This window comes from Topomyia yanbarensis, chromosome 3 (assembly GCF_030247195.1).
Source record: "Topomyia yanbarensis strain Yona2022 chromosome 3, ASM3024719v1, whole genome shotgun sequence".
NCBI classification, from domain to species: Eukaryota; Metazoa; Arthropoda; class Insecta; order Diptera; family Culicidae; genus Topomyia; species Topomyia yanbarensis.
The window spans coordinates 78,262,629-78,278,127 of NC_080672.1; the positions used below are offsets into that span (position 1 = coordinate 78,262,629).

The following is a 15,499-nucleotide window of genomic DNA, read 5'->3' on the forward strand; positions in this document are numbered from 1 at the left end:
CAATTGGTCATACAACAAAAATCAAATGCTCATCAAAATCGATCAGAACCTGCTAGAGTCGAATGGAAATCGTCATTTTTCATAAATTTCTCTCTACATTCGGGAAGTGTTACCCTCGTTATTAATCATATTACGTTTTCGTCTCAACTCGACGCATTCCCAAAATAAAAACCTGTTTTAATCCATCTAGTGGTGCAATTGTACTTGTCTCATTTGTCCAGACTACGATTCCATGGCTGGTTATGTTCAATACAATAGTGGGAATGAATATTACATGTTCAGTACGATTTGCACATATATACAATGGATCGACAGCCACGATCTTGAGATACTATGTGATACTGAAACATCGCTTGAAACCAGCGGCGGATCATGGAGAAAGATCTGAGAGGTTCAGGTCCTGCCGAAAACTTTCAACTTGTTAAGAAATTTTAAATTAGTTTTAATTTTAAAGTAGCAACCCCTCACTGCATACTCCCTCCGAGCCGGTATGATTGACGATTTTTAGAGTGATTGCATAACCTTTCTATACGAGAAAGGCAAAAATGTACCAAAGTCCAAAGAAGTCAATTTTTGTCAAACATCTCAATGTTTCATGCATTTTAAAGTCATTTGGCATCAAAAATACAAATTTGATTTTGAAAATTTTTCATTTCAGTTTATATGAGAATTTGCTGTGTGATTGCACTCTTCAACTCGTAACTCCGGAACCGGAAGTCCAATCAATAAAAAATTCAATAGCAGCCGATGGGAAGGTTGTACCTTTCATTTGAGACTAACTTTGTGCAAATCGGTCCAGCCATCTCTGAGAAACTGAGGTCACATTTTTTCCACATACACACATACATACACACACAGACATTTTCCGATCTCGACGAACTCAGTCGATTGGCATATGACACTCGGTCCTCCGGGTCGGGATTAGTTTGACGAATTTTAGAGTGAATGAGAAAGGCAAAAACATTTTTGGCATGTTGAAAGTTATGCATTTTTTTGGTGAGCAGTTCTATGTTTCATAGACATTAAATCAATTTTAACTTCGCTTCCTATTAAATAAAGACCCTTATTACAATACATTTCTAAAAAAAACGAGATCAATTTGAAAATAAATCTGAGGATTATGATTGATTACAGAACTCTGGAATTTTCTATTGGAATGTTTTCAGGCAGGAATTTGATATTGATGCAATTAGACAACTGTGAAATCAAAACCAATAGATCAGTTACATATCAGGACATTTTCCGATATGTTTCAGATCGATCCGATGGTTATAAGTTAGAAAAACTGCAGTGAGAAGGTTCGCACAAATGAACATTTTTGTACTGATAAGGTATCAAGTTCCTTCCAGACAACTTGGAAGTGTTCGGTGATTATTTCTAGCGGTTGTAGATAGTAAAATGAAATACAAAGTCGTTTTATCGAAATAATGTTTAGCTTATTTCAATGGATTATTACTATATTGAACAATAAATGGGCGACAAAGAGTAATCAACAAACAACAAGCCATAACTTTTAAAGTATTCAAAATAGATATTTAAAGTCTTTAGTAAAGTTATTCGCAAAAGTAAGAGCTACAAATTTGCTGAAGACATCATTTCGATATAATCACTTCCAAGAAAATTTGTGAAAATATCTCACTCATAGGGAGATTAATCAGCAAAAGCACAATTCCAGAAGAAAGGCCATATTAGCTCCATTAAATTCTCCGAAGATACTATTGACCTAAAATAAGCCGTTTGGCGTTAATAATAGATTATATGTTTTAGGTCATATTTCTGGCAATGAGAAATGATAAAAATCTTTCGTCCGCATTTAATGTTAAATATCTCTTTTGATAATAGTCCGATTTCATCAATCTATAGCTTGTTCGAAAGGTATTCGTTAAATCTGTCTAAAACATATAAATTGTTAATCTATATTGTCAATTTTTGCAAATAATTTCAAAAAACTGCAAAAAACGCCATTTTTACGCATTCAAACATTCATATCTTGGAAACCAAACATCAGAATCAAAAACAAATTAATAGCGATCATACTGTTTTTTAGTTCTTTCATTTAAAATTGGTTTGGATAAGATCGGTTCAGCCATTGCTGAGAAACACGAATGAGAATTTGTCCGTTACATACACACACAGGCACACACACACACACACACAGACATTGTCCCAAATCGTCGAGCTAAGTCGATTGGTATATAAGACTCGGCCCTCCGGGCCTCGGAAAAAATCTTGAAAGTTTGAGCGAATTCTATACATTTCTTTTATAAGAAATGTAAAACATCAAATTTTATTATTATCGGAATTATTCTCCTACGTGATCTCAAAATAATCATGCATAATACTTTTGTTAATTCTATAAGATATCGAGATAATACAGAAACAAATATAAATATAAAAATCAGGTCTACGGCCTTTAATTGTCCTGATAATTCAAACAAAAAACAGATTTCTGAGTAGCAAAAAATTCGGCCCACAGCAGAACGCAACATAAATCAGTATTTATTATAATTGGAAGGTTTATTTAAAAGTAAGTATAAAATCTCACCAACCGATTCCCGCAATTTTTCAACCCGTGACAAACAGATCATCCCTATCACCCCAGCATAATATAAACATCGCGTGCAAAAACGAATGCATCTCAAGTCAAATCAACAACTCTCACCTAACAAAACCGACCGGCACATGGGTCTTGAGCTTGCTCTTTCCCGGGGTGCATTTTCTTCACCTTCCGCAGCGGATGCCAGACTGGGAGAGCTCTTGCTTACATACAGTATGGGTAACACGTTTTCCATGTACCCACCGAACCCTACCGATCGAGCGATGGTCGGCGAATTCGCACGAGAGAAAGAGCGCGCATTTTCCTGCTGCTGCAGCCAGCCCACAGCCAAACCGATCGGCCACGCTTCTTCAGCACCACCAGCTCGGTTTGATGATATAGTAAACATTTCTTTCTTTTAAATTCAGTATCGTTTCGGTAGTACCCGTGTTCGGACGCGCGCCATTGTCGGTTGGTTCACAGTTTTCGAAGTTTCGTTCTAGAGCAATTCAGGAAGACCTTGTGTCACGCGGAATTGGTTTAATTTACCGACCATAATTGGTCAGGAAAATTGAGTCTAGAAAGGTAGAACAAGTGATTGTATAGTGCTTTTCTGGTGACAGAAGATAGTGCAGAGATCTAAGCTAGACGGAACGAATTGCTTAGTAAGATCATTTGTGAAGTGAAAGTGATTAGTTCTGAACATCCTCCAACTGAGTCATCCCTTAGTTACGAACCTATGCAAGTAGCTGCCTGAGGGGTCTTTCCCCCAAAATTTGCATGTCCTCAACAACCACTGGATGCTTCGCTGGAGTCATAGTCTTCATTTGAAAACACATCGTATGCCTCACCAAGGAAGAGCGATGAGGAAGTGCTGTGTAAGTGATTAGGTTAATTTTGAACACGTATTGCTCTCTGTATAAATATATAAAAACGATTGAGTTGATGGAGCCGTAAAAAAGATATACACTCAATCTCAATCATTTTTTTTCAAACTTGGGAACTCCGGAGTAAGCAGTGAAGCAAATAACTTTGATAAAGATTTGAAGATAGAGTTTTGTGTGTAATATAAGGCGGCGGATGATTCATTTTCTTCGCAAAGAGATGAGAGATTTGTGGCCGTGGTTGTTCTTCGTTGGTTCAGCAATAGCGTTGAAGGGGTTAATCATATGTTTCTGGGAAGTTTTATTGCGCTACCAGTGAGATAATTTGGTGCACTACTCTAGCTTAAAAATTCCACATAACTGGCGGACTGCAAACAATGAGTGAAACCATTGGAAGCATTTATTCATAGCTTCATAAACATAATTCAAATTATGAATTTTTAAGTTATGTTATTACTTACTCATCAAACAGATGTTGGCAACATGATGCTACGATGTTTACTTATTTCTACGATTAATGGTTGTAATTTAAATTAATGTATTAATAGGTTAGCAGCTCTCTTTATAGATTTTTTAAAGATTGTACTTCAACCATGCTTATCGAATTTAAATAATATGATCTCATGTAAGGTGTTTGGTAATCCAACATGGTAGGTAAGACACGTTCCAGGCGATTATCCTACCACACACAGTATAGAGTGACTTTTATACATACGAGGTGCAGTCTAGAAAAAAAAGATAGATGAAGTAACTATGTCCTTGATTTGTGTTTAGATTATTTTCAAGAAGTTGTTCATCAAGGATATGTAGAATTAGAATGTTTCTTGTCGGCCACTGTCCGCTCTATCACCGACGTCATAGAGGTGACTTGACCATCTGTCTCTAGATATGGACCCATAAACGCTTAAACCAGGATCAACGGCTTTACTTTCCTTCCGAAGGAGGACGTGACTACAGATTTTTCTTCTAATAAAATCTCAACTACATCGGCTGGAATTGAACCTAGAAAAGGTTCAGAAGGTTGAAAAGCACTCATGGTTACCTTATTAACCACGGACGCATTTTAAAGGTCCTTTCGATATGTTCTGACTGAAAAAATATTCCAGGAACACTGGTTGTTTTTTTATTGTTTTGAGAAGGCATTCTGGGGTTTTATTTGACAAAGTCGCTTTAAACATATGTATTACCATGCGCCGCAAGTACGTAGTCAGAAAAAAATATCGGGGGTGGGGGACAAGAGTTTCGAATAAAATATTAGTTTTCAAGCTTGCTAAAAAATGCATGATTTGGCAGGCAATTTGCTCATGTGGAAAGCAGAGAACTCCGTTCGTGATAATTGGAATGCTCAGGGTGCAGGTGTACTTTAACCGTTATGAGTCCAATTTTTAGGTTTCAATTAATGAAATTTCAATGTTTTATCCTTAGTTGGAAATTGAAACTTTGTGACATCTTAGAACTACAGTAATTCAAGCTTTTGGGTTAATAATATTGTTGATATAGTAAGGGGAAGTGAGGAGGGATCCTGATTTTTTACAGCGTAACAGGCCGACGAGGGTACCCGGGTACCCACCAAACTGAAATTCCAATAACTAAGGCAATTTCCAGCCGATTTCGATACTTTTGGGTGTTTTGGATTCAAGAACTCATCCACTTTTAGACTTGGTAAAAATGAATCGGGTTACTTCATTTGGTTCTCGGGAATCCGGATTTCCGGAAGCATGTTCCAGTGCTGGGATACTATTTGTGAATTTCAATGGAATACTGGATCAAAATTCTTAGAATTGTTTCAGTAGAGTGTATCTCGTGGTTTTGGAACCATTTAATGATATGACCCGGAACGGAAATTCCGTAGCAGATTCCCTTGGGGCCGCACAGTGGCGGGTCTTCAAACAAAAGTCGGACAAAACCTCAAATGTTACCTAATTTGGCTGAAAATCACAATTTAAGCTAATTTTGAGGTGCTGAGCTCATTTTTGATGTCAAAAGTCGTAAAATATTAAATGAATTTTTCCATACAGTGTCATTGAACCTTTCTTATAACTATGATCCCATTTTCATGGTAGATTTTCCGTTACTGTTCACCAATGTCAGCGATATCATAAAAATGAAGAACAACACTTTAAATCTATTGTATAAAGTGTTGGTTTACTGTAGATTGTCTAACTATTTTACACAAAACACCCTGCGCCTCCATATCAGCAACAAAGCTTCAAATTCTCCTTAAACCTTTTTGCGCACCTAGGCGCAGAACGAGACCATGATATTCGAAAAGTAGAGGTTATTTACCATAGAATGTATACTATGTGACCGTTCCGAAATGATTCCGAAATTAGTTCAGAATACATTAGTGAAAAAAGTATTTTTGATCTGACCACCTCAAACATATTTGAACTAAAAAGTCATAGTTTCAAGCAAATTTATTTAATTTATTTTATTCACTAACCAAGTTCTTTCGTTCTTCTACACAATGAAACTAGTTGTGCTAAAATCGGACCAAAATCAAAAGAGCAACATGCATTTGAAGTGAACAGAGTTTCGAAAATGAAATGAAATGAAAATCATTAAAAAGTCCGGACTTTGATACGTTTGAACTCATGTTAAAAATCGTGTTCTTATCCAATGATCATAATATTTTTAAAATACATCATTCAATACATGATAAATTTAGGAAAAATAGAAAATATCAATATTTTAAAAATAAATTTTTGAGGTTTTGGCCAGCCTCCAGCCACTGTGGGCCGTGAGTGGCCATTCCGAGGTCAAATGATCCCGATGATCATATGATCCCGCAACAATAAATAACAGTTTTGATACTCATGTTTCTAGGATATTAGTAAAATTTACGACTACTTCCACTTCAAAGATCACGCGCTTTTCTGGTCGAATTTTACCTCATACCATTACTCGAAAGATGTTCTGGGATGCTACAAGGTCAATTTCGTGCCAATGATTACGCGTTGGTATACTGGACCTAAAATTCTATTCTGCGTAAAAGTCCTAATCATAAGTGTTTTTTATTTTCGGCCTGTCCCTTTATCAATGTTGTAAAATATTATTAATTCAAGCAAACTTTTTTCGAAAGAATATGACCTGAAATATCTTTTTGTATTAAACCTTCCCATAGTGCGTTGACCTTTAGGCGCAAAATAAAGATATTTTCACAGAAATCTGTGACTAGAAAAACTTCTTTGAATTCCAAAACAAGTTGAACGTTCCAGTATACTGAAGAATTGAAACACTACAAAGCACTTTGAAGAATTGGCCATTTTTCAAATAACGGGATTTTCACAAAGTTCTGACTTTCTGCACTAACGGTTCTCAAATTCGTATAATTTGTGTTATTCATTTACTTTATTTTAATCATTTTTGTCCTCAATTTCATTCCATTTACTATTTTTTTTAGTTTATTATTTTATTGATATCATTCGTTTTGTTTATTTGATTCGTTTTGAATATTATTATTATTCAATTCGTTTATTTGACAAGGCACGTTTACGTTAGCTTAAAGATGCCACTTATTTCTTTGTTTTATATTTTGAATTTCTTAAAACTAGGGGGTTACACATTTAAATATTATTTTGTTTTTATATAATGAAACTAAAGAAATTTTACAGCTAACTTACACATATACAAGAGGGGATAATATAATATTCGTAAGATTAGGGGGGGGGGGTCAATTTGTGTGTTTTTTATAGTAATGCACAGATTATTGGAGCAATTAATTATTAACTAAGCGGAACATTTTACAATGAAATTAGAAATAACTAGAGGGAGTGGTTCAATTTTATTAAGAATTGGGGGTATTAATTAGGGTTATTTTTAAGTATTGGTAATACCGTTGGGCATCTCTCAAGGTTTTGAATATTTAACTAATTTTAAATAATTCATGATTTCATTTTAATCATTTATTTCATTTTATATTCCTTTTATTCATTTTGTTTATTATTTGTATATGTTAACATTATTCATTTCATCGCTCTTATTAGTTTCATTCTTTGGATTTATTCTGATTAGTTAATTCATTTCATGCACTTTTATTACATGTTTTCTTTTTTCCAGTTCACACATTTTATTTAGTGTCTTCATTTTAGTATTCCTAATAATATTTTAAGTTTAATAATTTCATTCAAATTATTAATATGACACAATTTAATTTGTTCTATTGTATAACTGTTTGAATGTTGTTTAATTTTTGTTTTTAATAATTTAATTCACTTTATTCTGTTTGTTTATTCTTTATTTTTATTAATTTTATTAATTTTTTTTTTTGTATTTTATTCATTCTGTTTGATTTTTTTTACTAATTTTATTAATTTTATCCATATTATTTATGTAGGGGCCGTTCATATACCATGCGGACAGAAAAATCTTAGTTTTTAAACCCCTCCTCCCCCTCCGTGGACTAGAGAAAACAATTTCACTACCCCTTTCCCCTCCCTACGATGTCCACGTGGACTTTCCAAATTGTTTTTCGAGTAAATTCATACATTTTTTATGAATTTCTTATGGTTTCAGAAATTTTTTCTATATATTAGGCGAAGAAGGATTTTACAAAAATATTTCAAACTTCAACCATTGAATATCATATAATTCTTTTTGATCATGGTTGCCATAGATATTTTATGCATATGCATGCACACTCACACACTATGCTGTTATAAGAACTTTAACTATTTCAAAATCCTAAAAAAAATTAAGGCAAACGTTCAAATTTGTTTCATTTTCAGATGAAAGACAAAAATATAATGAAATCTTTATTTTTCCTACAAGAAAAAAATGATGTGCAGATTTACGCATAAGGGCACCAATTCGGTGTCTGTTACTGATGAGTGGAACACGAAACATCAAATCAAACTTCTCTAAGTTAGATGTTGTATCCTTATCCGCAAATTGGTACATCAATTTCATTCTTTAGGAAAAATAAAGATTGTATGCCACAGGCGTTTGGCTGTAATGCCAAAAGACTCGAGTTCGTTTCCCTATACTCGTCAGTGATGTAGAACTTCTGTGCTTGGCTAACCGAGACATCACTCGGTACCAGCCAGTTTTAGCCGTTCATACTTCTTGTGCCAGCTAGACATTGAATCCAAACATCAAAGTCTAGCTGGCGCCAATTTGGTTTTAGTTTGGTTATAACGTCCAGCTGGCAGTTTCAATTTAAGTTTCAACTAAGAACGCCTCACTAAGCGGCCATTTTGGAAAATCAGTTTTTTCTCAGTTCAAACTTAGATCATTTAAAGCCAAAAGTTTAATAAAAAGTACACGTGGTCATTTCCAATACCCCCTCATCCTTCCCCATGGACAAGTGTGGACTTTCTAGTGATCCATACCCTCCCCTAAATTGTCCACATGGTATATGAATGGCTCCTTTTTTGATTCGTGTTTTTCACTTACTTCGCTTTATTTATTGCCTTTCTCATATAGAAAGGTTATGCAATATCACAGCCTCTCAACAGATCCTCAAACGACCACCTTCTTCAAACCCACCCCTCTCATCCTAATTAACTTCAGCCAGTAGGCACACAAAGATAGGCTAGGGGTGGCTCAGGTGTGGGTTATTCATCCCCTTCACACACACACACACACACACACCCGCATGATAAAATAAGTTGGCCGAAAGACAACATTGAGTTAATGCTTTTCTTATTGTAGAGGTTTTATCCTTAAGATTGAAGAGACGGGTCTGAAAGATTCCTTACGGCCCGCACCCCAACAATATGGGTATTTTCGGAATGGTCTTGAAGAGTAGGTTCCAGAAATTGATTTATGACGCCATTTTGAAATCAAAGATTGCGACTTCCGGTTTAGCGAAATTCGCTATTACCCAATCACTATGGGTATTTTTAGAATGGTCTTGAAGAGTAGGTGCCAGAAATTGATTTTTGACGCCATTTTGAAATCAAAGATGGCGACTTCCGGTTTAGCGAATTTCACTATAACTCAATCAATATTGATATTTTTGGAATGGTCTTGAAGAGTAGGTGCTAGAAATTGATTTTTGACGCCATTTTGAAATAAAAAATGGCGACTTCCGGTTTAGCGAAATTCGCTATAACTCAATCAATATGGATATTTTTGGAATGGTCTTGAAGAGTTGGTGCCAGAAATTGATTTTTGATGCCATTTTGCAATCCAAGATGTCGACTTCCGGTTTAGCGTTTGGCTGTAATGCCAAAAGACACGAGTTCGCTTCCCTATACTCGTCAGCGACGTAGAACTTCTGTGCTTGGCTAACCGAGACATCACTCGGTACCAGCCAGTTTCAGCCGTTCATACTTCTTCTGTCAAAAATCAATTTTTGGAACCTACTCGTCAAGATCATTCCCACAATATCCTTATTGCATGGGTTTTAGGGAATTTCTGCTAAACCGAATGTCACCATCTTGGATTTCAAAATGGCGTCAAACATAAATTTCTAGCACCTGCTTGTCAATACCATTCCGAAAATACCCATATTAATTCGGTTATAGCGAATTTCGCTAAACTGGAAGTCGACATCTTGGATTGCAAAATGGCGTCAAAATCAATTTCTAGTACCTACTCTCCAAGACCATTCCGAAAATACCCATATTGATTGGGTTATAGCGAATTTTGCTAAACCGGAAGTCGCTATCTTTGATTTGAAAATGGTGTCAAAAATCAATTTCTGGCACCTACTCTTCAAGTCTATTCCGAAAACACCCATATTGAATGGGTTATAGCGAATTTCGCTAAACCGGAAGTCACCATTTATGATTTCAAAATGGCGTCAAAAATCAATTTCTGGCACCTGCTCTTCAAGACCATTTCGAAAATACCCATATTGATTGAGTTATAGCGAATTTCGCTAAACCGGAAGTCGTCATCTTTGATTTCAAGATGGCGTCAAAAATCAATTTCTGGCACCTACTCTTCAAGACCATTCCGAAAATACCCATATTGTTGGGGTGCGGGCCATAAGGAATCTTCCAGACCCGTCCCATCTTTCCGAAAATCTTCTAAGTCTTTTACATTCAAAAGGACTTAGAATATTTTTTGCCATAGCCGTGCTAATGGCGAAAACCGCGCAAAATAAAAACAGCCAAAGTTCTTCTAAATTATTTGCATTTAGAAGGACTTTGAAATTTTTTTCAGAAAAAAGTTTAAGTTTTTTGCATTCAAAAGGACTTAGAATATTTTTGCAAAAACCGCGTTAATTGGAAAATCCGCGTAAAAAAACCGCGTTAATTGAAAAATCCGCTTAAAAAAAACCGCGTTAATTGGAAAATCCGCGTAAAACAACCTCGTAAAAAAAACCGAGCAAAAAAACCGCGTAAAAAACCTGGGTGTATTCGTTTTTTCATTTTATTCCCTTTTGTTAGTTCATTCATAAATATCCTTCAGCAAATAAATTAAATGTATTTTATTAATTTTTTTATTCGTTTTGTACATTCAATTCATTTTATTTATTTTATTCATTCACTTCATTCCTCTTTCAGTTCATAATTTTTTTCACTTTCTTCATTTTATTAATATTAATTATTCTGTTCAGTTATCTCTTTTATTCATATCATCAAATTTGTTTTTTTTTTAATTTTGATTATAGAGGATTCTTAGGGTCATTCGCCTATTTTCGGGTTAGAAAAATCTCTTTGGAAAAACCTCGAACCCTATGTGCGCGGTTGGGATTCGAACCCAGGTGAGCTGCGTACACGGCAATCGATTTACCAACGACGCTATGCCCGTCACCTATATCAAATTTGTCAATTTTACTCAAATTAATTTATTCCATTAATTTTGAAATATTTTTGACTTTTCTAATTTTTCATTTAATAAGCTGAACTAATTTGATTAATATACTTTCTTAATTTGTTTTAAATTTTTCATTCTACTCATTTTGTGAATTTGATTACTTTGTGAATTTCATTCGTTTTGTTGATTTTCTATATTGCCGGCGTCGGCGGTAAAACAAGATGATGAGTTACGTTCTATCAAAGACCATGCGGTAGACTTGGGTGCAACGCCCAGCTCCTACTTAGCAGAAGGCAAAGGACTCTTCACATTTTCTTTCGATCATGTCCATATGAATCTGCCTAGTCCTAGTTTTCCGTTCTCAGTTTATAACTGATTCGCTCTAGAATACCTATCCGTCTTTCAATTTCATTGCTTTCGTTTCTCTTAGTCTTAAATTTGCCGAAAAACGCCAACAAAATCGATACAGTAAAGCCTTGCTGCAATTAAAACATAATATCATATATTGTATTCTGCCCATTCAAGGTTTTGTTCGTGCAGAACTGAAAACGGTGTTCATCACACGTCTAGTTGATGTCTACTTAGCATGAGTTCGGAAAACTAATGAATAACAACAGTATTCTGCGTATAAAATGTATCGCTGCTAGGTGGATTAAGTCGTTTTTTCATAATCAACCGCAGAACACTAAAAAAAATCTGCCTGATCGAACTGGTCGGACAGAACAGTCATGCGACATTAAATAATTTTGATATTGGAATCCAGTTCAGCCATGCTGAATTCACTTCACGGACAACATTCACTAGAGCAAATTATAAGATTTTCTTTTTCGTTTCCATGCAAGATAGGTCTTACATGAGTTGTAACGAATATATTTATAGATTCGTGTAATTTTGAATACGATTCTTTCGATTTTTGAAAATGTAAATTGGTTAAGTATAGATTATTATTAGCTGAAGTGTACATAGCTCAGTTCACTTTATACATATGCCTGAACCAGTTACAGTAAATGTCTGTCGATAATAACAACAAAGAATCTACCACAACAACAATTCTTTCAGTATTTCAAGCGAAACTCTTTGTGATTCTATTAGGACTACAATTGACACTTCAGCGAAGAATGTGGCTGACGAATTCGTTAGAGCAGGTATTACAAGCATCTTCGTTATTCTAGATTAATTTCTACCATTGTTCAAAAAATGCATTTTCGCCTTCAAACGAAAACTTTTCTACCAGGTGTGAATTCGAAAGTTACAATAAAATGCTGTATATTTTTCAATTACAAATGCACTGGGTATTGCAAACTCAATTACCCTTGGCTACTATTGGGTGTGCTGAGAATTACTCGTGCGATCTTTATGAAACTGTGTGGTTAAGAGCTATTGGCTACATTACCATGGTTCATCATTCATTCGAGTGTCAGTAATCTAGCATGGTTACAGTTTTGTGTTATGATTGCCTTTTGTTGCATTTTTTAAATAAATAAATAAATAAATAAATAAATAAATAAATAAATAAATAAATAAACTAATGCAATTCTTCCTCCCTATCCGTATCAAGATAATAACTAGAGCAGATATTACATTGGAGTACTGCTTCTTAGGAATCCTAACTAATGAGATGACCTAACCTACATACAACATATACAAGTTTATGAATAATTTGCAACATCAACAAAAAACGACCCACGAGCTGTTAAACTAGAACTTCCTTGTTGTAACATAAAGCAAAATCTCGACATTGAAATCGAACACTTCCTCCATGGAAGCCGGTCAAATGCTCGTTGGTAACGTGCGAACCACCGATTTGAAAGAAGAGAGCAAAGCAAAAATACAATAAAAGTAATAATTAAAGTAAAGCTTTAAGGTGAACACACCTCTAAACCACCGAATATACATACACAGCTCCTGCTCTAAGCAAAGATGGTCGATCCCAACACAAACGTACCACTCCGGCGGCGGCGGGTAACTAATTGCTAAGTAAAGCAAGAAAGAGAAACAGCATTGATCAGTATGTTGTAATAAGCAATAAATTAAAAATATAAAAACATAACACCCAAACAGAAGCCGCTTCCGAGCGATCCAACAAAGTGATGATGAACCCAAGAGCCAAGTAAATAATTATTGAGCTCAGTCTTCTTAACTCACTTCATCGCTTCTTACCGCAAAAATCAACCTGACAAAAGTAATTCGCGTTTGCTCGGTACATGTGTTGAGAGTACAAAGACGTGAATCGAGTCACGCGAAGGGTTTCCGCAGGAAGAGAGAGGGTACGCGACTTCCCGCAGATATGGAATATTATTTGCCGGTACATTTGTTTTTGTATTGTATTGGTTGGCTTTGTTTTTATTGCAGACATCCACCATATGATGAGTTTGGGTGTCGAATTCGTTTCATTGAAACGTGAGCAAGTTTTCGGCTGTTTCGTTGCAACAGCGAGCAAATGACGATGACCGATACGATGTTTTGGTTGAACTTGCGGTAGGTCGGAAACGGTTTGGAAGGCGTTGCATTGTTTGGAACAGCATTGTTTCGTTTTATGCGAAATCAGTCCGCGGCCTTTATATGATTATTAAAAGGAATCATTAACAAGAACATTAACATTAACAACAAATTTATGAATAGAAATTTTCAAAATCTCACAACGTACGGAGAAAGTTCATAGAGTCACAGTTCAGGTTTTCAGGATAAATTGATTTGAATACATCAAGGCGTCACTGAAATGTGCGCTGTGAGTCGTTCTAGCGTGCTCGAAATAAATATTCTCGACTATCGTTCCGTGAGCTGGCAGAAATGTTGAATTATTATAAATCAAAGGTGTTTGCATTTCTGAAACGGTTTTAAAAACGCCTTTCCTTTAAACGCTTTCCTTAGTTCCTGCAGCTTTATATAAACCTCTCATATTTCCTAGTCTTTTACCAATTAAATGTTGTAGGTACATATAGAAACCTAATAATATATAGTACTGGTCAGAAGCGCCTTTCGGTTCGAGTAATAATTTCTAAAATTATTGGTTCTAGAAAAATGCCAAAAATATAAAACTTTTAAAAGCTTTTTTTTCTTTTATACCATTATTACTCACTGATATGCGTTTTAATACGAATAGAAAATAATGCAGGCTTTAGTATTTTTTTTTCAACTACGATGACTATTACAATATTTAGAACAGAATTACAGGCAGCAGTTATGAAATAAATCGTGAATTATTCTGTGCATTAGGCTATTTGCCGCAATATTTGAGCGAACCGGACGCCAGGCTCCACCAGAGTCACCGGACCGACCTCGACACCCTACCAGGTAGCTCGTGAGAGGGCCAGATCCACCGCCAGGATCAAGCAGATCGCGTCGAACAGCCAGCCGCGGGTTGATGGAGCGCCAGTGGCTTGGAAGCTACGTTCCACCTATAATCGCTGAGCTGACCACGGCACCTACCGACTTGCCGTTGTTTCGGGAAATATTCCGCCGTTGGGTGCACCGCCGGGGATCAGTTGGGTAGTTTGCGACGTAACACCGGGTTCGGGTCGCTTTGGACCAGCGAACCGGACGTCAGGCTCCACCGGAATCAGCGGGCACACCTCGACACCCTACCGGGTAGCAATTGAGTAGGCAAGTTCTACTACCGGGGACTAGCTTAAGTAGAACGGGATGCAGCGGGGAGCTAAATAGCTCACCAAAACGAGCATCGGTATCAGGAGAGATCAGATTCACAGCCGTGGACTATCCGGCTAAATCGGGACTAATCTCTGGAAGCTAATTGACCTATGAAACAGACATCGGTACCGGGAGAAATTCCGACGGGAACTCTACTCATTAGAAGTAGGGTAGTTTCACCGCCGGAAAATATCCGAATAGAATAGATATGCTTTTGAAGCTTTCTAATCCTTACTATAAAAAAACACGCATTCACACACAGATATTTTTCGATATCGACGAACCGAATCGAATGGTATATCATAGTCGGCCCTGCAAGCCAGGATTAGATTGATGATTTTCAGAGTAATGGCGCAACCTTTTTATACGAGAAAGGCAAACTGCACAAGAGTGTGTGCGTCGATCCTGGGTGCATTGTTTGTTGTTGCGCGTGATCTTTCGCGATCGTTATTTTCATTAGTAACTTCATCCTCTGCTGCTTGTTGGTTGTTTAGTGAGCACTCACCCTCGCTCTCGTCTACATGTACGTCGATGTGGCTAGAGTAGTTTTGGTTTTTATTGTTGGATTTTGTTATATCTTCTTTGTTTCATTGTGACTGCCTCATATGCATAGCAATTTTAGCCAGAATTAGTTTTCATGCCAGCGTGTAAATCTATATAAGGCTCGAAACTGTCAACAGAATCAATCAAGAAAAGTCCCTACAGGGAATATTTTTCAAAA

General features: G+C 36.1%; 1 protein-coding gene across 1 annotated transcript in view; it reads left to right on the top strand.

Moving 5' to 3' along the window:
• Positions 1–2,988: 2,988 nt before the first annotated feature.
• LOC131692216 (uncharacterized) overlaps positions 2,989–15,499 on the top strand; it is a 44,430-nt gene continuing 31,919 nt past the window's right edge. The window contains exon 1 of the mRNA XM_058979129.1: positions 2,989–3,414. Within this exon, the coding sequence (XP_058835112.1) occupies positions 3,337–3,414 (78 nt within the window). The 5' untranslated portion in view covers positions 2,989–3,336. The remainder of the gene's footprint in view (positions 3,415–15,499) is intronic.